Here is a 24,383-nt window from a genome sequence, read left to right as displayed (position 1 = left end):
AGTCGCTAACACAAGTTTAGGACTAAACCATTTTAGATGACAAAAATAGGACGGAAATTTGCTGTCAAATTTAACAGTGACGCCAACACGCACGCACACACACACACACACACACACACACACACACACACGACACACAAGGGATGAGAGGAGACAACAGGAAGGATAGCTGCTGTGAGGAGAGAGAGAGAGAGAGAGAGAGAGAGAGTTGGTAGATGAAGAGTTAGAGGGACATGGATTAGAGGAGACCACAGGGCGGGGGGGGGGGGGGGGTTGTAGGGTGGTGGCGTGGCGACTATAAAGGAAATGATGTCATTCAAAGAAGAGCAATAGGTCGTCTTCCATCAATCTGTTCTTCCCTAAAGTGCCAGATACCCAGGCAGCATATAGTGACTGCTCTGAGTCAGTCAACACACACGCGCACACGCACACGCACACACACACACACACACACACACACACACACACACACACACACACACACACACACACACACACACACACACACACACACACACACACACAGGTAACAACACCTGGAAAAGCGAGAGAACCAATAAGAAAGGATTATAAAGAGGGGGGGGGGGGGCGGTGGGGCCTTGGGGGAGTGTTATACAAAATGAAGAATATATCCATTAACATATCGTACATGAGAGAAAATGAATTCAGAAATTCATAAATAAACTTTTTTTTTTTTTAAGTTACAAATCTGTCGAAAAAACTAGGATCTGAGGATGTAAAAGTCTGTCGCAAACAGTCCTCTCTCTCTCTCTGCAGACAGTGGAAGTATAGCCGTCTCATTGTGACGATGCAGGGCTGCATCTCACCTGGCCTGGTGCATCCATAGAGTTATAATCTAGAGGGCTGCATCTCACCTGGCCTGGTGCATCCATAGAGTTATAATCTAGAGGGCGGACAGCCCCGCCCCCACTGTTCATTTCAATGGAAGTTGCTCAGTGGCGTTTGAAGGACCCAGAAGAAGAATGCTCTATTTTCTTTTTTTTTAGATTTGACCACCAACCAACATTTGGTCGGCAAAATGTGCTGACGAGCGATCCGTGTTAAACCCCAGCTTTTACTGTTTACTCGTGCTGCATGCACGCCTGCAGTTCCAGCTTTGACCAGTAGGGGGGGGGTCGGCGGCTTCAGCGTTGGCCAGGCGCTCTGGTGGGGGGCCTGGCTGCATCTCACCTGGCCTGGTCGACAAACAGTCCTCTCTGCAGACAGTGGAAGTAGACATCTTCGCTGTGACGATGCCCGGCTGCATCTCACCTGGCCTGGTAGCTAGCCAGGCCAGGTGGCTAGTTCAGGTGGCTAGTTCAGCCTACTTTGGAATTTGGACCGTTTGTTTTATTGGTTTTTTTTGCCCAATCGAGTCCATAATGTTTAAACTCATATCAGACCAATTCTCTGTAGACTGTGAGCTCTTCTTTAGTCCAGTTACCTGTACTAGCTGACCCCGCTTTTTCAGTCCACTCCTTTGGACTGTGTGTTGTTTAACCAGCTTCTCGGGGACAATCTCCGGCCTCGGGTTTGGAACGGGTTAGCCCACTATAGGTAACACAGTCGTTGCAGCCTGCAGGTCAGGCTGCAAGCGACGTTCCTTTCAGCCCCGGGGCGCAGCCTTCTCGCCACGGGGAACGCCAAGGAGAGGCAGCGGGTTCATCATATAACATATGAATTTATAGTCGTCATAGCATAGATAGGTGGACTCCGAAAGTGTCAGTAGTGTCTTTAAATAAAAAAGTGGATAAACAAAACGGCCACTGCGATGTTGAGCAGAATCACCATGACAACCAGGATAGAGCTGTAGGCCTGCGTAGGAGAGAGAGAGAGAGAGAGAGAGAGAGAGAGAGAAGGAGCGGGTTAATAAACAAATATACACATATACCCGTCCCACATACACACAGCATCCACCATGCAGTCTGAATATACAGTACTGGTGTCAGAAGAAACAGAGCGACGGGTTCCTTACAATGCTGAAATGAGGACCCACACTTCTTTTATAATATGAATTCCCTCCTTCTCCCACTCACTTACCGTAGTGTGTTTTAAAAGGAGGCCAATGATAAGACAAGATCAAAATGGTCTTGTGAAATGGTTGATGTGGGTTCTGCTGCACCATTGGGGTAACCGTGTGACCCGATAGCTGAACAGCTATAGACAGTAGATTCTATTGTTTCTGAGCTGTTTTTAGACGTTCGGTCATTCCAAAACGATTTACTCCTTTTTGTACACAATGTGCAGAATAAAAGGACCTGCTGTTCTAAATTTATCGTAACATGGATATCAGTTTCACAAAAACAAAAACACTACATTATATAATATAGCTCAGGCTAGATTTCCCACTGCAGGTTAACGGTTGAGCAACAAAGATTGCGTGCTCGTTCCGCAAAAAAGAGTCAGTGAGGAACACGGTGATGTGCAAATTCTAAACAGGTGGTACACAATACACAGTTGAGTGATAAGGCCTATTCATAGTCTGGATTTTCGGTGGTGAGGTGACCACCGCTCCGGTGGTGAGCTGACCACCGGAGCTGAAATAACGTTGAGCGGTGGTGAGTAAAAACAGAGAGAAGGGCTGGAGCGGTGGTTTGCTCTTCACCGCGGCTCGTGACGTCATGTTGTAGTTCGGTGGTCACCTAAACGCAGAAAATCCAGACTATGTATGAGCCTTGAGTCAACGAGCACTTCCAAACTCCAGCACTTAGAAAAAAATCACACCCGTGTGAACCGAGTGGTGCAACTCCCCTCTCCCCCTGCCCCCCCCCCTAATCCCTCTCTCTCTCTCATTAGCAGGCAACAGTGCAGCACTGTCTCTCTCTCTGTTTCTGGCACAACAGCGCCACTTTTGCCCCTACTGCTACTCATAGTCACACACACATAGGGGAGTAGGTTAACAACAGACATTGCTGTTCCTTGGAGTGGTTGCACCACTCAAAAATCTTCTGCAAGGAATTTTTTGACAGGGAGTAGCTCATAACATGTCTGCAGTGGATTTTTACTCAAGCTTTCCGTACAGCTGCAATGTTGGTGAGTTTGACGTTATTTAATACAATTAGGTACTGTTCTGTTTGGATGAATGGGCTGTCTATGGGAAGTTGCACCACCTTGCTGGCAAGATGGCAGCCGTGTGCATATCATCAATACTGCCGCAATCTGGCAGAGTCAGGTTAGTAGGACCCAACATCATTGTAATGTACACAATGTTGGTCACTGAAACATTACAATATGCCCGTCATGTGGGGTCCCGAGGAAACAAGACTGACTTGAAGTGTACCACGGTGTTATAGGCGCGATTCATACTCCTATTTTAGAGCCGAATAAAAGTCGCTCCGGCTCTGTAGAGACTACAATGTGACGTCATTTGAGGTTCGGGGAGGCGGGTACCGTCCTAAAGTCTCCTCTTCGGTGCTACTGAAAATCATTTCGGCACTAGAGCGGAGTATGAATCGGCCCTTACTCTGTATTAACAACAATTGTGCTGTGGTGAACATGTACATTGTTCTATAATCTCATTGTCCTGTCCATTAGTAAAGGTACAACCTATATATACCCAGAGCACATCTATATATACCCTAATAAGCCTGCACACCTTTCGCTGCTCCCATCTTTACTTACCACGTTACTGTAAGTAAAGATATTTCTGGGAGCAGAAAAAGTATGTACGATTAAAGCCTGGTCCAGGTCATTAGGGCAAACTTTGAGGGGGAAATACAACAAAGGAGGAAATGGTAGTGTGGTATACCCCCTGTGACCGATTATTGAATGCAGTTTAATTAGCTCCATATAAACTGTTCCTCATTACTAGTCTACTCTGTACATCATTTTGCATATAAGCATTTAACCACAGGCTTAAAACACTCTTACAGTCATGCATCTGCCGATAACTGAGGTTATCCTTGATGACATAAGAATATCCTTGGCCAACCAGTACAATAACAAGTGTGTATGTGTGTGTGTGTGTGTGTGTGTGTGTGTGTGTGTGTGTGTGTGTGTGTGTGTGTGTCCTTTTCAGGTTTCAATATCTACATGTATACTCAGAATACTGCATCTAGTATGCCGTATATGCGTGTGGATGTCTGTATGCATACATAAACAGTGTGTGTGTGTGTGTGTGTGTGTGTGTGTGTGTGTGTGTGTGTGTGTGTGTGTATTCATTTGTGCCTGTAGTCCACACATGCAAGTGTCTGACTCTGCATACAGTAATGTGTGCTCAATTTGTGTGTGCTCAATCTGAGTGTGCGTGGGTACTCACTCATGCATGTTCCTGCATACATGTGTGCTTAAAGTCCACGCGAGGGACAGTATATTATCACAGATGACGGGTGGAGAAACCTAAGATGTGCCAAACTGTTACTTTTAACGATTTCTTACACGGTAGTATACTGTATGACGAAGCGGTGGTGTCAAAAGTAAATCGATTCAGCAATGACGATCTGCATATACTGCAACGTTACGTGACATAATCAATAATCGAAGCCTAAATGATGCTCTGCCATGCGTCGTATTATAATTATGAATATATGAATCGTAAATTAATTGAGTTGAATCGTGAGGGAAGTGCCGATGCACACCTCTATGACGAAGTACAGGGCATCGTTCATAATAAAATAAAACATAATGAAAAGTATGAAATCTGGAGATAAGAGGTTTGTTCCTGCACTGACACCAGCGATATATATATACACTGTCTTTGCTCAGTGGTTTTCAACCTGTGGCATGAGGACCACCAGTGATCCCTGGAGGGGGGGGGGGGGGGGGTTCAGGTGGTCTCCATAGAAAAATGACCAAATGGAACCTCAATCTTTAACTCTTGAGAACGTGAAATGAAACCAAATCGACCCGTACGGTCCATTTGGTTTAATTTTGTACGGTTCATTTGGTTAAATTCTTGTTAAACATCGGGGCACTACTTAATTTACAAGTAGTCTACACAATTAGAGAATGGAGAGGAATTGTTATTTTAATCAACGTTTTGGCCGTTATCTCTCCTATGGTACCTCATCAATACAGCGTGGAATTGTGCACAACATCTTATCCAACGATAACATTCTTAAGCTATGGGTCTAAAATGACCTTTGATGCAGACATGGTTGAAAACCCACTGTCTTGTTGTGACAGTGAACACAGCGGTGTTCCAGTGAATGTATCCTCTGTGTTCACTTATCCCGCCTGTAACTCGACACAGCGTGCAAAATGTTAACCAAGCGAGCCAAGTGTTTGTACAGTACACTCTCAGTACACAGTTCATTTAATCAACACTGAGGATTGGACAGTGTGTGTACAGTAGTATCTGTGTTACGCTGTGAAGCTGTCAGCCTATTATAATAACTCTGACTTTGTCACCGTCAGTCAGGGCGGACAGAAACCTTGTTTCCTAAGTGGATAAAAAAAGGAACCTGTGTTCGAAATGTTCAAATGATCCGGTGGTGTAGTTATTATTTTGTGACAAGCTCTCGCGTCAATAATACGTTCCACATTAGCTCAACATTTATGAAACACACATTTTAACCACTTTAAGTTCCACTTCGAGAAAATTCCCCCAAAATAGCTGAACTACACGCTAGCTCACGTGCGACATGTTGCGAGCTAGTGGGCTGGTTCTTTTTAACCATTTAGACCTGAGGACGTATCTGTGTCACCTTATAGCTTTTAACCCATTCTGACCTGAGATCAGATTCATACGAGGTTTCCACTGGACACACACTGGTCTGATTAACCCATTCTGACCTGAGATCAGATTCTAAAAAATGTCAGTCGTTCTTCGATTTTTCAAAAAATAGCGGACCTACAAGCTCATAGCGCGCCACTCGGTGGCGCGCTATGAGCTTGTAGATCTGCTATTTTTAAATAGCTAAAGCATGATGCTAACACCGAAATGGGTTCCCGTTCAGAATGGGTTAACCATTTCAACACTTCTCTCAGAAATAGCAGATCTACAAGCTCATATAGCGCGGCACAGAGTTATGCGTTATGAGCTTGTAGATCTGCTATTTCTTCTTTTTTTCCTTTTTTTCATGAAAACAATCTTTGAATATATTCAGCAAACGGTTTTTTTAACTCAATCTTTTTGCTTTTGGGGGGGTCCCTAGAACAAAAATCTTCGACGGCCAATTCCATATAATCTTTGGGGTCCTTGACATGAAATAGTTTGAGCACCGCTGATGAATGTGAGGATTTAGAAGACATTTTGTAGCATCAGTTCCCAGGTCCATAATGGGTTTGTTTTGAACTGTGGAGATACAAGGTTTATCTCTGTGTTTTGAAACGTGGAGATACAAGGTTTATCAGCGACGCCTTGCTTCTCTCTCTGCAGATGAAAACATCCCCCCCTACACTTCAACCCCCCCCCCCCTCCAGCCCCCCCACTGTCACTGACACACGGCCACCCATTGGCTGCCGGTGAAGCAAGGCATAAGCTGTTCCCTAGCAACAGGAGCGCTGGTTAACCAATAGAAGACCTTCTAAGAGGAAGGAGCTACTTTGCCAATCCACTGTTACTAAGGTGCAGCAAGAATTGGTGTGGTTGTTGTGTTATATCTAGAGCGATCAATCGCTCAATCAATCAATCAATCAATCATTGAATCGACATATCTATATGTCTGTGTGTGTGTGTGTGTGTGTGTGTGTGTGTGTGTGTGTGTGTGTGTGTGTGTGTGTGTGTGTGTGTGTGTGTTTCTGCATATTGATATTTGGAAGCCTGGGCCAAATTATTGCCAAATTATTGCTCAGTTTGGGCTGTCTGTGTGGAGGAGAAGGTGCCATGTGTATCTGTCTGTGTGGAGGAGAAGGAGCCATGTGTATCTGTCTGTGTGGAGGAGAAGGTGTACCATGTGTATCTGTCTGTGTGGAGGAGAAGGTGCCATGTGTATCTGTCTGTGTGGAGGAGAAGGTGCCATGTGTATCTGTCTGTGTGGAGGAGAAGGTGCCATGTGTATCTGTCTGTGTGGAGGAGAAGGTGCCATGTGTATCTGTCTGTGTGGAGGAGAAGGTGCCATGTGTATCTGTCTGTGTGGAGGAGAAGGTGCCATGTGTATCTGTCTGTGTGGAGGAGAAGGTGCCATGTGTATCTGTCTGTGTGGAGGAGAAGGTGCCATGTGTATCTGTCTGTGTGGAGGAGAAGGTGCCATGTGTATCTGTCTGTGTGGAGGAGAAGGTGCCATGTGTATCTGTCTGTGTGGAGGAGAAGGTGCCATGTGTATCTGTCTGTGTGGAGGAGAAGGTGCCATGTGTATCTGTCTGTGTGGAGGAGAAGGTGCCATGTGTATCTGTCTGTGTGGAGGAGAAGGTGCCATGTGTATCTGTCTGTGTGGAGGAGAAGGTGCCATGTGTATCTGTCTGTGTGGAGGAGAAGGTGCCATGTGTATCTGTCTGTGTGGAGGAGAAGGTACCATGTGTATCTGTCTGTGTGGAGGAGAAGGTGTACCATGTGTATCTGTCTGTGTGGAGGAGAAGGTGTACCATGTGTATCTGTCTGTGTGGAGGAGAAGGTGTACCATGTGTATCTGTCTGTGTGGAGGAGAAGGTGTACCATGTGTATCTGTCTGTGTGGAGGAGAAGGTGCCATGTGTATCTGTCTGTGTGGAGGAGAAGGTGTACCATGTGTATCTGTCTGTGTGGAGGAGAAGGTGTACCATGTGTATCTGTCTGTGTGGAGGAGAAGGTGTACCATGTGTATCTGTCTGTGTGGAGGAGAAGGTGCCATGTGTATCTGTCTGTGTGGAGGAGAAGGAGCCATGTGTATCTGTCTGTGTGGAGGAGAAGGAGCCATGTGTATCTGTCTGTGTGGAGGAGAAGGTGCCATGTGTATCTGTCTGTGTGGAGGAGAAGGTGTACCATGTGTATCTGTCTGTGTGGAGGAGAAGGTATACCATGTGTATCTGTCTGTGTGGAGGAGAAGGTGTACCATGTGTATCTGTCTGTGTGGAGGAGAAGGAGCCATGTGTATCTGTCTGTGTGGAGGAGAAGGAGCCATGTGTATCTGTCTGTGTGGAGGAGAAGGAGCCATGTGTATCTGTCTGTGTGGAGGAGAAGGAGCCATGTGTATCTGTCTGTGTGGAGGAGAAGGAGCCATGTGTATCTGTCTGTGTGGAGGAGAAGGAGCCATGTGTATCTGTCTGTGTGGAGGAGAAGGAGCCATGTGTATCTGTCTGTGTGGAGGAGAAGGAGCCATGTGTATCTGTCTGTGTGGAGGAGAAGGAGCCATGTGTATCTGTCTGTGTGGAGGAGAAGGAGCCATGTGTATCTGTCTGTGTGGAGGAGAAGGAGCCATGTGTATCTGTCTGTGTGGAGGAGAAGGAGCCATGTGTATCTGTCTGTGTGGAGGAGAAGGAGCCATGTGTATCTGTCTGTGTGGAGGAGAAATAATTGTAATTTGTGGACTCAAATAAAGAATAGAAATGTGTGGAGAATAAAAGTGTGTGTGTGTGTGTGTGTGTGTGTGTGTGTGTGTGTAATATTAATATTCAATTTTCAAAGTAACTATAGAAATGACAGTTTTTAAATAAATGTAGTGAAGTTAAATGTACAATATCTGGATCCGAGATGTACAAGTGGAGTAGAAGTAAAAGTATTGGAAAATTTGAGCAAAGCACAAATACCTCAAAATAGTACTTAAGTGCAATGTACTTATAGTCACTTTCCGCCGCTGCGTGCGTATTATTGATTTTCCACCTGGTTTGATAGCAGATGTTTGTTGTAACTACTTATCCTGGATTACTGTTTACAGCCGTCCACCAGCTGAAGACAGACGGAAGAGGATTCCATTAGAACAGCATAATCCAATCCACCCGCCGCTTGATCACAGCGCGGAAATATGTCTTTATTTCACGAGGCTTGCTAAACCCTGTGTAGCCTCATCCGAGGATTATACAAAGCCACAATCTGGGATTTATTTTAACGAATACATTTTTTTAATTAACTTAATATTAACCAAGCCGTATAGTAGAGTGTGTTAATGGAGGTTGGAGTTGGTCATAGCTCTTCGGAGAGGTTTGAAATGTCGGGTAGGAGTCTAGGACTAGAGGTGTGAAGGTCTATTCATACTGTAGTCCTGGATTTTCGGTGGTGAGCCGACCACCGCGACCACCGCGAAATAACGTTGAGCGGTGGCGAGTAAAAACAGAGAGAAGGGCTGGAGCGGTGGCGGTGGTTTGCTCTTCACCGCGGCTCGTGACGTCATGTTGTAGTTCGGTGGTCACCTAACCACCGAAAATCCAGACTATGTATGAGCCTTAAGTATTCTCCAAATACACCGTTCAGTTCAGACTTGGCTTTTTGCCCACGTTTGATTCAAACATTTTTGACTTTTTGCATTCTACGGTATTTGATATTTTGCCTGCCCCTTGCTTGTTTCTGAAGTTTTTGAATTAAAACCCATTTCAGTGACTTTTTGTGTCCTTTCCACCTGACACAAACGGTCTCTGCGATATTGTCAGGGAGGAGGAGGTCTTTGTCTCTCCATCAGGGACAAATTAGCCATTGGGCCAGTGGGGCTGTGGCCCAGGGGTCCTTGGCTCTCAGGGGCCCTTCGGGGACATTGGACCGTGCTGTACTAGGTTTGACGCCCTGAAAAGGGCTCCTGGGGCCCTTCATTGGCCATTGATTTTGTTAAATGTAGGTCAAAAGGATGATAAAAACATGAAAATGTCGCACGCGCGCTATGGGGGCCGTCCAAAAATTACCGGCCCAGGGGCCCCGCCCCTGTGGGGGTTAATTCGTCCCTTCTCTCCATTCAGAGAGAGGGAGAGAGTGGACATAACGGATTGTATCTTTAACATGCGAGAAAACATTGTGTTATGTCATTGCTGATCGTATGTAGTCCACAAATCCTTTTAGTCAAATCAATGTATGGTAATGAACACAAACTGATGTTCAGTACGAGAGCACGCACGCACATGCACACACACACACACACACACGAGAGAAAGAGAGAGAGAGAGAGAGAGAGAGAGGGGTTGAAAGGGGGAGGGGGAGAGAGAGAGAGAGGCAGGGGGACAGATAGAGGGAGAGAGGGACAGAGATGGAGAGCCTGTTTCACCCGCGTAATAAACCCGGAACACAATGCTGGGAACCGAAACACGGACGCGCTGATCCAGTCCTCCGAGTCTGAATGACATAACATACAGTTATATATACAGTTATACAGCACAGTGTGGATCTGGATGAGCGTCTTACCGAGTCTGTATGACATAATATACAGTTATATATACAGTTACAGCACAGCGTGGATCTGGATGAGCGTCTTACAGAGTCTGAATGACATAACATACAGTTATATATACAGTTATACAGCACAGTGTGGATCTGGATGAGCGTCTTACCGAGTCTGAATGACATAATAATATACAGTTATATATACAGTGTGGATCTGGATGAGCGTAACTTACCGAGTCTGAATGACATAATATACAGTTATATATACAGTAACAGCACAGTGTGGATCTGGATGAGCGTAACTTACCGAGTTGCCTTTGCTCTGCGTGAGACTTTGGTTCTTCTTCTGCTCAGACGTGATGGGGGTGGAGGAGAGGCCGAGGTTGGACGAGCCCAACCTCTCCCCCGTGGGACCCACACCACCACCACCACCACCACCACCACCAGCGTCCTGCTTGCTGTGCGCCACAGAGTCCTTACTCCCCTCTCTCCTGCCCTCTCTCCCCTCCCTGGCCTCCTTGTCGCGGCTCTTATGCTTCTGTCTCTGCGTGGCGGCGTGCGAGCGGCCCGCGGCGTCCCCGTGGTGTCCTCCGTGCTGTGCGTGCGCGTGGTGGTGCCTCGTCTCCTCCCCGCCGTGGTGGTGGCCACCCTGGGGCTTGTGGGTAGTGGAGTCTCTGGGCTGCAGCGGTTTCATCTCCATCTCGTAGTTGCTCAGCTTCTCCTCGTCCTGCTCCAGCAGGCGGCCGCCGCGGCCGGCGTGCAGCCGCCGGCGCCCCCCGGTGGTCGCCCAGGGCGCCGCCCCGCTGGACGGCAGGGACGAGCCGCCGTCCAGCGTCCACCTGTTGTCGCCGCGGGCCAGTCTGTGACAACAAGGGTTACAGGATAGAGTTAAAAACAGCACAACCAAAACTAAAGATTTGGGAGACGGAAAAAATAAAAACGTTTTCGTTAACTGAACTAAATAAGGAAACTAGAATGTATAATCTTTTTCAAATGATAACTAATAATTAACTGAATACATTTTGTTGTCTTTTGTTACGTTTTTATGACACTATAGTTTTGAATCCTGCACCTGACAAATAACGCAAATATATAAGTAAAATAAAACATAAAAATAACACTAAAGAGCATTTTCATGAAAAAATTAAAGAATAAAAAAAGAGCAAATCCACTCTAAAACTGAATTAGATGAATCTAATTAATTCAAAACGAACTAAAAACTAAACGAAAAACGAAAAATCCAAAACTATAATAACCTTGGTCTGTGATTGGACGAGCCGTGTTCTCTGGACTTGTGATTGGAGGAGCTGTGCCTGTGGTGTCCGTTAGTCCGGCCCCCGTCCGACGTCCCTCCACTTTGCAGGCCTGTCACATTCACACATTTTAAGTTGACCATTAATTTTGCACCACACAAATAATTGCGATTTAACCCATTTAGTTTTCTGAAAAAGCTATGTTTCTATGTCAGTCGTTCTTCGATTTTTCAAAAATAGCAGACCTACAAGCTCGTAGCGCGCCACTCGGTGGCGCGCTATGAGCTTGTAGATCTGCTATTTTTCAATAGCTAAAGCATAACATGATGCTAACACCCAAAATGGATTAATTGTGTTTCTTGCGTTGAACATTGGAACGCTACACAATATGTAATTCTGTTTTGCCTTTTGCGGCCGGGCTACACTGGGGACAGAACCGTATGCCATAGATACATACGTATACGTACGCATGAAGCTTACGCACATCCTGCCCAGGGTCTTTGACAGGGCCCAAATTAGCCAATTGGTCATGCACCCCTAGATCTCCATATATGGAGCTGGCCAGTTCTGCCGTCAAGATGATGTTCTGACATCCGCATAGACGCTACATTTGGGCATGCCTGACAAAGAGCTCCATATATGGGCATACAAGGGACAGAGACATAATAACTGCATGGGTGGGGCAAGCATTTCCAACTTGCATCGTTCCAAGTAGGCCAGTGCCCAATGGGCACTGCTCTAGTTGATCATAAATGGCAGCGTACCATTGTGCCAGTGTAGCTTGTAGATCTGCTATTTATGCTATTTTTGAAAAATGTTATCTGGACATTTTTTTTTTTCAACATGGAAACGATTGACCATTAGGCAATAATGGCCATTAGGTGATTAATGATGTAATAAGTGTGACATGCAGGCCTACCAATCTGCTGGTCCTCGCTCCAGCTGTTGCCGCGCAGATTCTCCTCCACCTTCCCTCCTCCTCCTCCTCCCACGTCTCCCCCTCTCCCTCCTCCTCCTCCCTCCACCAGCACCTGGATCTCCGTCTGACCTCCCCCTCCTCCTCCTCCTCCCCCCGCCCTCCCCCCGTGGTCCACGGCCGCCTGGCGGTGGAAGCGTGCGCTCTTGGTGCGCTGCGGCGGCGGGGGGGCAGAGGAGGAGGACGAGGAGTGGTTGGAGGAGCGCGGGGCGGGCTGCGGCGAGGAGGAGGAGGGGGCGGGGCTGAGGTCGTCGTCGCCGTGGTCGGGCGTGGCGTTGGCCGTGGTGTCGTTGGAGGTGGGCTCGTCCGAGCCCCCTCCCCCTCCTCCCCCTCCCCCGCCTCCCCCCCCTCCCTCGCCGCCGCTCTGCAGGGCGTAGAGGTCGTCGGGGCTGTCGGCCGTGCTGCCCATGCTGCTGGACACGCCCCCTCCCTCGCACTCCACCTCGCTGGACACCTGGCGCTTCGGACGCTGCAGGTCCACACCTGGAGGGGAAGATAGAGATAAAGTGAGACGGGGAGTAGTAGTGTGTGTGTGTGTGTGTGTGTGTGTGTGTGTGTGTGTGTGTGTGTGTGTGTGTGTGTGTGTGTGTGTGTGTGTGTGTGTGTGTGTGTGTGTGTGTCCAGAGGGCACCAAGCAAGCTACACAAGGCACAAATGAGAAATATCCCCAGAGTCTCCGGAGTGGAGGAGAGGAAGAGAGAGAATCGATAGGACAGATTCAACGACAACAACAACGACGACACAGACGCAGAGAAGCCTCCCTTTTTTTTTTAAAGATTTGTTTTTCGCTTTTACAGTGAAGACGGACAGGAAAGAGGGAGGGAGAGACATTCAGCAAAGGGGCGTCATGAACGGGACTCGAATACGCGACACGCCGTCAGGCCAGAGCCTATATGTGGACCACTAGACCAGCGGGCGCCAGAGAAGGCTCCCTTGACTAAAATACACCAGAGTAAGGCCAGAGTAAGTAAAGTGTGGACAAGGACGGACACATGCACACCGCACAGATGAACAGTCTGGTGAGACGTAAGAGGACCCTATAGGTAGGAAGTAAGCCATAGTCCTAGAGACCTCTCAGTGCCTGATGTCCCCCGAGAACACACAAGGCAGAGAGAGCCTCCTGTTGACTCTGGCATGAGAGAAAGAACAATGGGCCGGTCCGCGGGGGGTGCCCCGGGGCGAGGGAGGTTGATGGGGTGGCTGCTTGGCTGCACCTGGCAGGCAGCCGGCAGGGCACTACTCCATGGATGCGGTGCCCTGTTGGCTGTCTGTGGCTGATGCCGGTGGCACCTTGGTGATGGCTGTGCTGTGATGGCTGTGCTGTGCCACAGACAGAATGCTCTCTGTGGCTGGAAGCCTGGATGAAAGGCACAGTGATTTGCAATGACTGCCAACTGGAGAGTGTAGTAGTGGTTGAGGGTTGAAACACTCTAGGAATGTTGGAGACCACCTGATGACCTCTCTTCCAGGCCAAGGCTTCTATCCATTAGAAATAGATTATAACCGCATCGTTGATGTAGTTACAAACTGGAGCGTGGTTGACACTGACCTTTACCATCAACACACTACAGTAGTAGTAGTAGTGTGTGTGTGTGTGTGTGTGTGTGTGTGTGTGTGTGTGTGTGTGTGTGTGTGTGTGTGTGTGTGTGTGTGTGTGCGTGCGTGTGTGCGTGCAGTCACACACACTCCAGTAACTGAAGAACACAGATTATGTTGAAATAAGATAATGGCAGACAAGGGCACTTTTTCCTCACTCTGCCCTCACTTTTCAAGGACAGGAGGTTTAGCTTTATTTTTAGGCATACAGTAGTTAGTCTACATTTAGGTTTTTAACTTTAGGTTTAGTAATAGTGTTGGATTTACATAGGTTCAGCAGCAGAATTACAACCATGTTTACGTTTAGATTTGGAATCAAAGGTTAGGTTATGGTCACCGTTAGATGTACAGTGGTGATATCTGAAGTGGGACGTGTTCCTCAGTCATGTTGCAGGTCCCTTGGTGTGATCCATGGTCAGACAATGCCCTCTTGATTGTTTATTGTATTACTACACATTATGATACGGTTGATGATGCTGCGTCTGGTCGTGTAAATAATGTAAACTATTTTCACATTTTAATTTGATTTTGATTTTTCCTTTTTGTTTATCTCATCTATCTTGCCTGTCCATGAATACGTACTCTGCTGTTGTCGTTTGTGTTTGTATTTTAAGTTCTCTGTTTTATGTGTTTGTAAAAAATCTAAAATAAGGTACTGATCATAAAAAAAAAAAAGATGTACGGTGGTGATGGTCAAGGTTAGGGATGGAGATACGGTGTGTGTGTGTGTGTGCGTGCGTGTCCATACCGTGCGTGCCCATGCCGTTCCCCTGGTGTTGGAAGGAAGGGGAGAACTGCTTGGCGGTGACTCTGGCCATGCGACTCTCCTCCTGGGCTTTCTGCGCCGCTCCCATCGCTGCCTCCGCTTTGCCCTGAGCGTGAGCCGTCCTGAAGAGAGACGACACGGACAACACACGCACAATGAAGTGTCTGGAACTATTTAGCACGAATAAGCCATTCTGAACGGGAACCCATTCTGGTGTTAGCATCATGTTATGCTTTAGCTATTGAAAAACAGCAGATCTACAAGCTCATAGCGCGCCACCGAGTGGCGCGCTACGAGCTTGTAGGTCTGCTATTTTTTGAAAAATCGAAGAACGACTGACATTTTTAGAATCTGATCTCAGGTCAGAATGGGTTAATCAGACCAGTGTGTGTCCAGTGGAAACCTCGTATGAATCTGATCTCGGGTCAGAATGGGTTAATCAGACCAGTGTGTGTCCAGTGGAAACCTCGTATGAATCTGATCTCAGGTCAGAATGGGATAAGCTATCGTGTTCAATTGTACTCTTTAATAGATTCATTATAATATTGTCCAGTCACGGATCCATGTCAGCAGCTAATGACCGTAGAGAGTTATTCTCTCATTATGTGCCAAACATCCTGTTCAATCTGGTGGATATGTCCTTACAGTACAGTACAGTACACAACACTACAGCAAAGATATGACCAGGACCAACATCTACTGTACAGTACAGTACAGTACAGTACAGTACACAACACTACAGCAAAGATATGACCAGGACCAACATCTACTGTACAGTACAGTACAGTACAGTACACAACACTACAGCAAAGATATGACCAGGACCAACATCTACTGTACAGTACAGTACAGTACAGTACACAACACTACAGCAAAGATATGACCAGGACCAACATCTACTGTACAGTACAGTACAGTACAGTACAGTACACAACACTACAGCAAAGATATGACCAGGACCAGCAGCTACAGTACAGTACAGTACAGTACAGTACACAACACTACAGCAAAGATATGACCAGGACCAACATCTACTGTACAGTACAGTACAGTACACAACACTACAGCAAAGATATGACCAGGACCAACATCTACTGTACAGTACAGTACAGTACAGTACACAACACTACAGCAAAGATATGACCAGGACCAACATCTACTGTACAGTACAGTACAGTACAGTACAGTACAGTACAGTACACAACACTACAGCAAAGATATGACCAGGACCAACATCTACTGTACAGTACAGTACAGTACAGTACAGTACACAACACTACAGCAAAGATATGACCAGGACCAGCAGCTACAGTACAGTACGTAACACTGTGCTCTCATAGTTTTGAGGTACTTTACTGGAGAATTTCCAATATCCAATAATTTTACTTCTACTCTACTTCTAACCTTAGTTAGTGAATTACTTTGTAGATTTAAATTATTATTAAAAGAAATACACTTCAGCCCAATCAGCCCTAATATAGATATCGGCCATTTTAAAATAGCCGACCTGCAGGACCTACAGTACATGCATTTAATTAAATCTGCTATTTTCAAAAGATTGTTACATTTGAAAACTTTAAATGGGACATTCTGTATCATGAGTACTTTTACATTTGGTACTTTAACTACATTTGGAATGGATGTCAATACTTCTGTACGTTTACTCTTTTGTACTTTTGCTACATTTTGGATTACAGAATACAGACAACAGACTATTTCTTCATTGCAGTATTGATACTTTTACGTAAGTAAAACATTTGAGTAAATAAATGGTAAATTGTAAATGGTGCATTTATATACATAGCGCCTTTATCCAAGGCGCTTTACATAGAGTGTCCATTACATTCACCCATTCACACACCGATTGCGGCGGAAGCCATGCAAGGTACCAACCAGCACATCGGGAGCAATTTGGGGTTCAGTGTCTTGCCCATAAAGGACACTTCGACATGTATAGACAGGAGGAGCCGGGATTCGAACCGTCGACCCATGGATCATTGGACGACCTGCCCTACCTCCTGAGCCACAGTGGAGTAATTGTTCCACCGCTGGTATTAAGTGGCTGTGCACAGGAGAACTATTATTGACTCTGCAGAAGCATGCTAATATTAACAGCAGGACATAAGCAGGGCACACTGACATCACAGCAGGCCTGTTTCACAAACGACTTTAACCTTGGACATTTAAGGTAGCATAGTGTCTCTTTTAGGTAACTGAAAACCAACAGCGTTGTAACACTAAATACAAATAGATAACTAGTTAGTTTTAGCTAGTAAACAGGGCCGTGCCAATCAAATATAACGTCACGCAGCTGTGCGCTCCAACGCCTGGGATTGGCCCCCTGACACCGTTATCCCGTTACGCCTGACGAATCTCATTAAAATAGACATGCAACCCAGAATGAGACAAATGACATGCACGCACAAACACGCACAAACACGCACAGCCAATATATGGTGACCATAGGAATGCCATAATATAACATAACATGTAATGTACGTCTGTATATATATATTTTTTGGAGGGAGGGCAGGGGCTCAAGAATCAGACGCTCCAGGACTCTTAAGTTATTTCTGGGGAGCAGAAAGACACTTTGTCCTTCGTTTAAAGTAAGTCTTTTTTGAGCGGTCCCATGAGTGACCGAGTGTATGTCTGTCTGTCTCTCTGTTGGTAGTACGATCCATTGACCCCTGCAGCTGATTGGGGTCGCATTCAGGTCACACACGCGCACAGACACAGACACAGACACAGACACACAGCGGCAGCGGTGGCCGAACGGATTGCGGAGCGGTCTTGACACCGGAAGGTCGCCAGTTCGAATCAGCGGTCCGACACGTTAAGAATTACCACCGCTGAAGTGCCCTTGGACAAGGCATTGAACCACTAACTACCATGAAATGTTCTATGAAATAAGCAGGGCCTGGCTATAAACAAGTATCTGATGCTTAGTCCAGTTACCCTGGGTAAACATAGTACATTTCCTTTCCTTTCCTCACACACACACACACACACACACAAATGAGTAGGCACCTGGACAACTGGGCACTAGGGACATGTGGGCATCTGGACGAGCGCGCACCTAAATTAGGATTCGTGTCCACCACAATCTATTTTTAATGCCCAGATGGTTTGGGTAACCACCTGACCCGTTACCATAATTACAACCCGCCGTGCTTAACCCATTCTGACCGGGCACCCATTTTGGTGTTAGCATCATGTTATGCTTTAGCTATTGAAAAATAGCAGATCTACAAGCTCATATCGCGCCACCGAGTGGCGCGATACGAGCTTGTAGGTCTGCTATTTTTGAAAAATTCGAAGAACGACTGACATTTTTAGAATCTGATCTCAGGTCAGAATGGGTTAATCAGACCAGTGTGTTTCCCATGGAAACCTCGTATGAATCTGATCTCAGGTCAGAATGGGTTAAGTCAACAACTGTGCTCGACTCCAAGGCACCGCTCCAATGAGTTGCTCTCCATCATTTCTTTCTGGATCAGAGACCACTCGAAAATCTCGAAAATTTCAACAAATTTGATTTAGTTTTAGTCACATTTCTTGTCTGATTTTAGTACACAACTTCAGGTTGCATGCTGAAAATAGCCGATCTACAAGCTCACAGCGCATCACGCTGCGGCGCGTTGTGAGCTTGTAGATCGGCCAAACATCTGTATAACCCTAATCTTTCAAGTATTCCTAGTAGAGAACTAGAAATGCACTCTGTCGAGCTGCCAACTTGCACCATGCACACAAGTAGGCCATGTATACATACATACCCCCTATTGACCTTATACCATTGGCCCAGTGGAGTACACCGACATACATACTGTAATGTACATACCCAGCCGATCACCTTATTGGCCCAGTGGAGTACACAGACATACATACATACATACCCAGCCGATACATATACCCCCTATTGACCTTAGACCAATTTCGAAACATACTTTAGTTACGTCATCGAGAATAGTGGTCCCTCATTGGCCGGTGGTGGAATACACCGACGTACATACCAAGCCGATCGCAGTACTTGCGTGCTCTGCTTTGCGCAAGTAATGATGCACAATATAATCGCATATCGGAATCGGCCATTTCACTGATAACGATGATGCAATAATAACGTGAGTGGGTTAGGCTTTGTACTCGCAGAGCAGCCAGTCTGCCTGTCTCTCTCTCTCTCTTTAAGAGCGTCAGCTGTTAGTGCTCGCCACTTAACGTCTACATTCACCAGCAGTACAAAAGTGAAGTAGAAAAAGTGCCCCTCGGGGCACCGGTCTCCACCAGGGCAGGTCAGGTTGTGGCCTCCTGGGGGCTCTATAACCCATTCTGACCTGAGATCAGATTCATACGAGGTTTCCACTGGACACACACTGATCTGATTAACCCATTCTGACCTGAGATCAGATTCTAAAAATGGCAGTCGTTCTTCGATTTTTCAAAAATAGCAGACCTACAAGCTCGTAGCGCGCCACTCGGTGGCGCGCTATGAGCTTGTAGATCTGCTATTTTTCAATAGCTAAAGCATGACATGATGCCGACACCAAAACGGGTTCCCGTTCAGAATGGGTTAATAAGCCAATGTGAAAAGGGTGCCATTTCTTCTTATACGCCTTCGATGGCAATTGGATGATTTGAGGCATTTTGTTTCCAAAAATGTGTTTAGCAAAGATCCACCTGTTGGTGGCGCTATAACAGGCCCATGTGAAAAAGATGGGATATATTCCTCAGCCTATAGTAGCAACGTCTGTGATAGATTTCACGTAAATTGCATGCTGCGTTCATGATTTGAGGCTTTTTGTTCAAAACGGGCCAATCCTGCAAATTTTGAAAGGCAATGTTATAGCCAATCAGGATGGAATATGAAATATCGGACAGATCTGTCTTGAGCACATGACTATAGAGATACTGTGTAACGATGTGTAACAAAATATGGAGGCGTAATATAAAACAATGTGTTTTTCAAAAGTCGGCCTCCTAGTGGCGCTATAACAGGCCGTTCTGGAAAGTTTGGGGCAGAGGTTCTTTATTGGCACCTAGGGAGTGTGTGCGCCTCTAGTAAAGTCCTGAAAACACACACGCACATGCTCACACACACACACACACACACACACACACACACACACACACACACACACACACACACACACACACACACACACACACACACACACACACACACACACACACACACACACACACACACACACACACACACACACACACACACACACACGCACACACACACACACAAACTGTCTAACCCAGATACAGTATAGCAGGAGGAGAGGACAGCCTCTCTCCGTCTCCCTCCCTCCCTCTCGTGGGGTCTGTCTTTCCCTGATGTCTTCCTCTGTCCCAGAACAGGATACAACAACAGGGTATTTCCTTGTGGAACACCCAGACAGGAGAAACCTTGAGGAGGTGAAACTCGCTCAGTCACAAGATATTTGCTGCTGCAGATGCTGCTCTTTATCCCATTCTGAACGGGAACCCATTCTGGTGTTAGCATCATGTTATGCTTTAGCTATTGAAAAATAGCAGATCTACAAGCTCATAGCGCGCCACCGAGTGGCGCGCTACGAGCTTGTAGGTCTGCTATTTTTTTTTTAATCGAAGAACGACTGTGACATTTTTTAGAATCTGATCTCAGGTCAGAATGGGTTAATCAGACCAGTGTGTGTCCAGTGGAAACCTCGTATGAATCTGATCTCAGGTCAGAATGGGTTATAGACCTCGACCTGGGCAGCAGCAAGTGGGGCAGCATGTACAGGTACAACGTGCAACAATGCTCCTGGTGTTGAGAAGCCCTGCTTCTGCATTTACAACCATCCAGGACAACAATGCTCCTGTTGTTGAGAAGCCCTGCTTCTGCATTTACAACCATCCAGGACAACAATGCTCCTGTTGTTGAGAAGCCCTGCTTCTGCATTCACAACCATCCAGGACAACAATGCTCCTGTTGTTGAGAAGCCCTGCTTCTGCATTCACAACCATCCAGGACAACAATGCTCCTGTTGTTGAGAAGCCCTGCTTCTGCATTTATACAACCATCCAGGACAACAATGCTCCTGTTGTTGAGAAGCCCTGCTTCTGCATTCACAACCATCCATCCAGGACGGACAGATGAATGTTACTCTCTCAGTGCTGAGGATGTCACCACAGCGACGTGAGCTCCATGAGGTCCCGCTCTGTTCCTTTGATGTCCTCGTTAATGTTTCTTATTTTGACTACTGTATGTTCATCGCTTTAACTCGGGGGGGCCTGCGGTCCAAAACTGGCTCCCCAGAAATAACACCTGGCCCGTGAGTCTGAGATAATAAAGCTATGCCCAGCTTTCCGGGTTTGTGTTTGTGAACACAAAGATTGGTTTATTATACTTAATTTACTTATTATAATATACTGATACTCCATGTTGAGAGTGACAGCTGGCATGGGGATGAAAACAGTCTTAATGTTAATTTAAATTGAGATATTCCTCTAATCCGGCCAGCATGGTCGAAGAGGCAGATATGATCCGGGATGGCGACAGTGCAGAGGCTGACATCATTCCAGCTGGCGTCATAGACGTTATTATTTACAGTATAAAGACATGCAGTATACGTAGGTACCACGTAACACAAGCTCCATATACCCATTAAGACCTGGAACGCATCTGTGTTGCTTTAGCTTTTAACCACTTTAACCATTATTTTATACTTTAGCTATAGAATTTAAATCACATCCGTGTGAAGTGAGGGGCGCTCTTATCATCGTACATCATCATACATCATCTCATTCCGGCCAATCAGAATTTGCGTCTTTACCTTCGTCTTCAATGTTTGCATTTACACAAACACTCAAGCTTGCCATAATTGTCAATGGCATTCAATGTTTATGTTAACACAATGTTTGTGTTTACACAAACCCTCAAAGCTGACCATATAGGAGGGGCTAGCTAGCGTCCCTCGGAAATAGTAGATATACAAGCTCATAGCGTGGCACTGAGTGCTATACAAGCTTGTAGATCTGCTATTTTCTTTTAATAGTGAAAATGTGTAAAATCTTTGAATATATTATTCTTTCACAGTTTTTAACTGAAATCTTTGCTCCTTTGGGATCCCTGGAACAATGGGTCGGCGGACAAATAACCTTTTGGGGGGTCCTTGACATGAAAAGTTTGAACATCACTAAAATGGAAGCATATAATACGTTGTTCCGAAAACCATTGGGATTCACAGGAGAAATTAAAGTAGAATGGACCTCAGGTCTAAATGGGTCTAGAGGAGACTAGATGACATCAGCGGACATCAGTGTGATGTGGCATCATCTCTCAGGGAACGCATATAAGAGGCGTGGCCTGGTGACATCTTCCCCAGGTTACGGTACTGGGAGCGTTGCACCTCCCATACGACATCAGACGACGTCGATGTTGGTGCAAAACTGAGTCGAACGTCAACAACAACAACAACACGATGCCAGAGATCAAGCTCAACCACGTCGTGTCTTGCAGCAGCGAAGACGCCAATCACAACGCCGGCAACCTGCTCAGCCCCAACACCTACAGGAGATGGAAGGCAGCGAGACCCGGGGAGAAACAGACCTCGGTCGTCCTGGAGTTCGAACGGGAGGAACGGGTGCACAACATAGACATCGGAAATGAAGGCTCGGCGTTCGTCGAGGTGCTGGTGGGCGACTCCTCGGCCGTCAGAGACCAGGACTTTGAGGTCCTTTTGGTGACGTCGTCCTTCATGTCTCCCGCGGAGAGTCGAGACGGCACCAACGCCGACCGCGTGCGTTTCTTCGGGTCCCACCATCTGCGGAAGAGCACGGCCCGGGAGAAGTGGGGCCGCGTTAAGATCGTGTGCAGTCAGCCTTACAATACGAGCATCGCATACGGAGTCGCCTTTGTGAAGTTTCACTCACCAGATAAAAATGATCCACCATCATCATCCCCAAAGCTGAGCTGGTTTAAGATGAAGGATGAATCTCCCTGGGCAGGCCCCAGTCTGCAGGTGAAGGATGAATCTCCCTGGGCAGGCCCCAGTCTGCAGGTGAAGGATGAATCTCCCTGGGCAGGCCCCAGTCTGCAGGTGAAAGATGAATCTCCCTGGGCAGGCCCCAGTCTGCAGGTGAACGATGAATCTCCCTGGGCAGGCCCCAGTCTGCAGCCTGGCCCCAGACTACAGCCTGGCCCCAGTCTACAGCCTGGCCCCAGTCTGCAGCCTGACCCCAGACTACAGCCTGGCCCCAGTCTACAGCCTGGCCCCAGTCTGCAGTCTCATGGCAGCCTTTTCTTCAACCGGGACAACGTAACAAAAGACAGCCCTACGCTCAAAGTTTCACCTCAGAATAAGGAGCTGAGCTACGCTGCGTACGTCCTGCAGTCTAGTGGTGGCTCTCTGTCCTCTGGAATGTACTCCACCTCCAGTAGGACGTCTCCACGGCCTCCAAGAACCTCGGAGTTCAGTAAAGATGGCCTGTCTCGACTCACTCCATCCATGTCAAAGACCAGCAACCCCAGCCCAAGCTCTGCTAAAACCCAGACAGCTCAGCAGGCCACTGGCCACAAGCGAGAGACTTGGCTGTCCAAGCCAGAGCCTTTACAAGCCAAACCACAGAGGCCCGAGCAGGTGCCTCTGGACCACATCATGAAGGGGGTGGTGTTTGTCCTCAGCGGCTTCAAGAACCCGCTTCGAGGGGATCTGAGGGACAAGGCGCTGGCCATGGGAGCAAAGTTCAGTCCCGACTGGACCCCCGACTCCACGCACCTCATCTGTGCCTTCACCAACACCCCCAAGTACGGCCAGGTGAAGTCGGCCGGGGGCGTCATCGTGAGGAAGGAATGGGTGACCGACTGCCACAAGAGGAAACAGAAGATCTCCTGCCGACGGTACTCGATGGACGGAGCAGAGAGCAGCTCAGAGAGCGAGACGGACGAACGGAGCGAAAGAGAGAGACACGCCAGGTGGAATCCAACGACGCAGGAGAGGACTCCAACGCCGGCCGAGGTGGACGACGAGTATAGCTCCACAGATGTAGACACACCTGGGGATGACGGTGACTCTGCCATGGACACGGAAGATGAGCTGGAGAGAGTCGAGCGCATGAGGCACGAGACTGGAAAACACGGAGTGGAAGAAGAGGATCCACACGGGGGATCAATAGAGGAGAACACGGACGACGGGGCCGGCGTGGACTATCCCATCCCGGAGCTTCCGGACTTCCTGACGGGGAAACATATTTTCCTCTACGGCAAGTTCCCAGACGACGAGAGACGCCTCCTCCTGCGGTACGTCGTGGCGTTCGACGGGACGCTGGAGGACCACATGAATGAAAAGGTGCAGTTTGTGTTGACCAGCGAAGGGTGGCACGACTCCTTCCAAGAGGCACAGATGGAGAACGGCCATTTGTGTTTTGTCAAACCCACGTGGATTTACGAGATCAACGAACAGCAGAAGATGCTGCCCTATCAGCCATACTCTGTTGTCCCGTGAGCACTATACGAGCTGCAGCACACACACACACACACACACACACACACACACACACACACAATATACTATTTGCATGGGTGTTTATTCATGTATTTCCAATTCCCATGCAGTTGAATTACTCAGTTGAAGCAATAAAGGTACTGTGGATAAAGAAATATGTC

The 24,383-nt window shown here is 47.2% G+C and overlaps 2 protein-coding genes across 2 annotated transcripts in view; one reads left to right on the top strand and one right to left on the bottom strand.

Annotated features, from left to right (window-relative positions):
• Positions 1 to 1,499: 1,499 nt before the first annotated feature.
• The window catches only part of jph3b (junctophilin 3b), a gene marked incomplete at its 5' end in the record, with an annotated part of 49,018 nt that continues 26,134 nt past the window's right edge, over positions 1,500 to 24,383 (bottom strand). Inside the window, 6 exons of the mRNA XM_080762256.1 lie at positions 1,500 to 1,815; positions 10,466 to 11,018; positions 11,415 to 11,523; positions 12,331 to 12,708; positions 12,745 to 12,870; positions 14,747 to 14,871. Coding sequence (XP_080618382.1) covers positions 1,735 to 1,815; positions 10,466 to 11,018; positions 11,415 to 11,523; positions 12,331 to 12,708; positions 12,745 to 12,870; positions 14,747 to 14,871 — 1,372 coding nt within the window. The 3' untranslated portion in view covers positions 1,500 to 1,734. The remainder of the gene's footprint in view (positions 1,816 to 10,465; positions 11,019 to 11,414; positions 11,524 to 12,330; positions 12,709 to 12,744; positions 12,871 to 14,746; positions 14,872 to 24,383) is intronic.
• LOC308313843 (DNA repair protein XRCC1-like) lies at positions 22,201 to 24,222 on the top strand (the record flags this gene model as incomplete). Its single annotated transcript, XM_080761171.1, has 1 exon — positions 22,201 to 24,222. The coding sequence occupies one exon, from the start codon at positions 22,201 to 22,203 to the stop codon at positions 24,220 to 24,222; it is 2,022 nt and encodes a 673-aa protein (XP_080617297.1).

Source organism: Protomyctophum bolini (assembly GCF_963924005.1).
Source record: "Protomyctophum bolini genome assembly, chromosome: 4".
Taxonomy (NCBI): domain Eukaryota; kingdom Metazoa; phylum Chordata; class Actinopteri; order Myctophiformes; family Myctophidae; genus Protomyctophum; species Protomyctophum bolini.
Note: the sequence above shows the minus strand (reverse complement) of the source record. Positions and strands in the feature narration are given on the sequence as shown.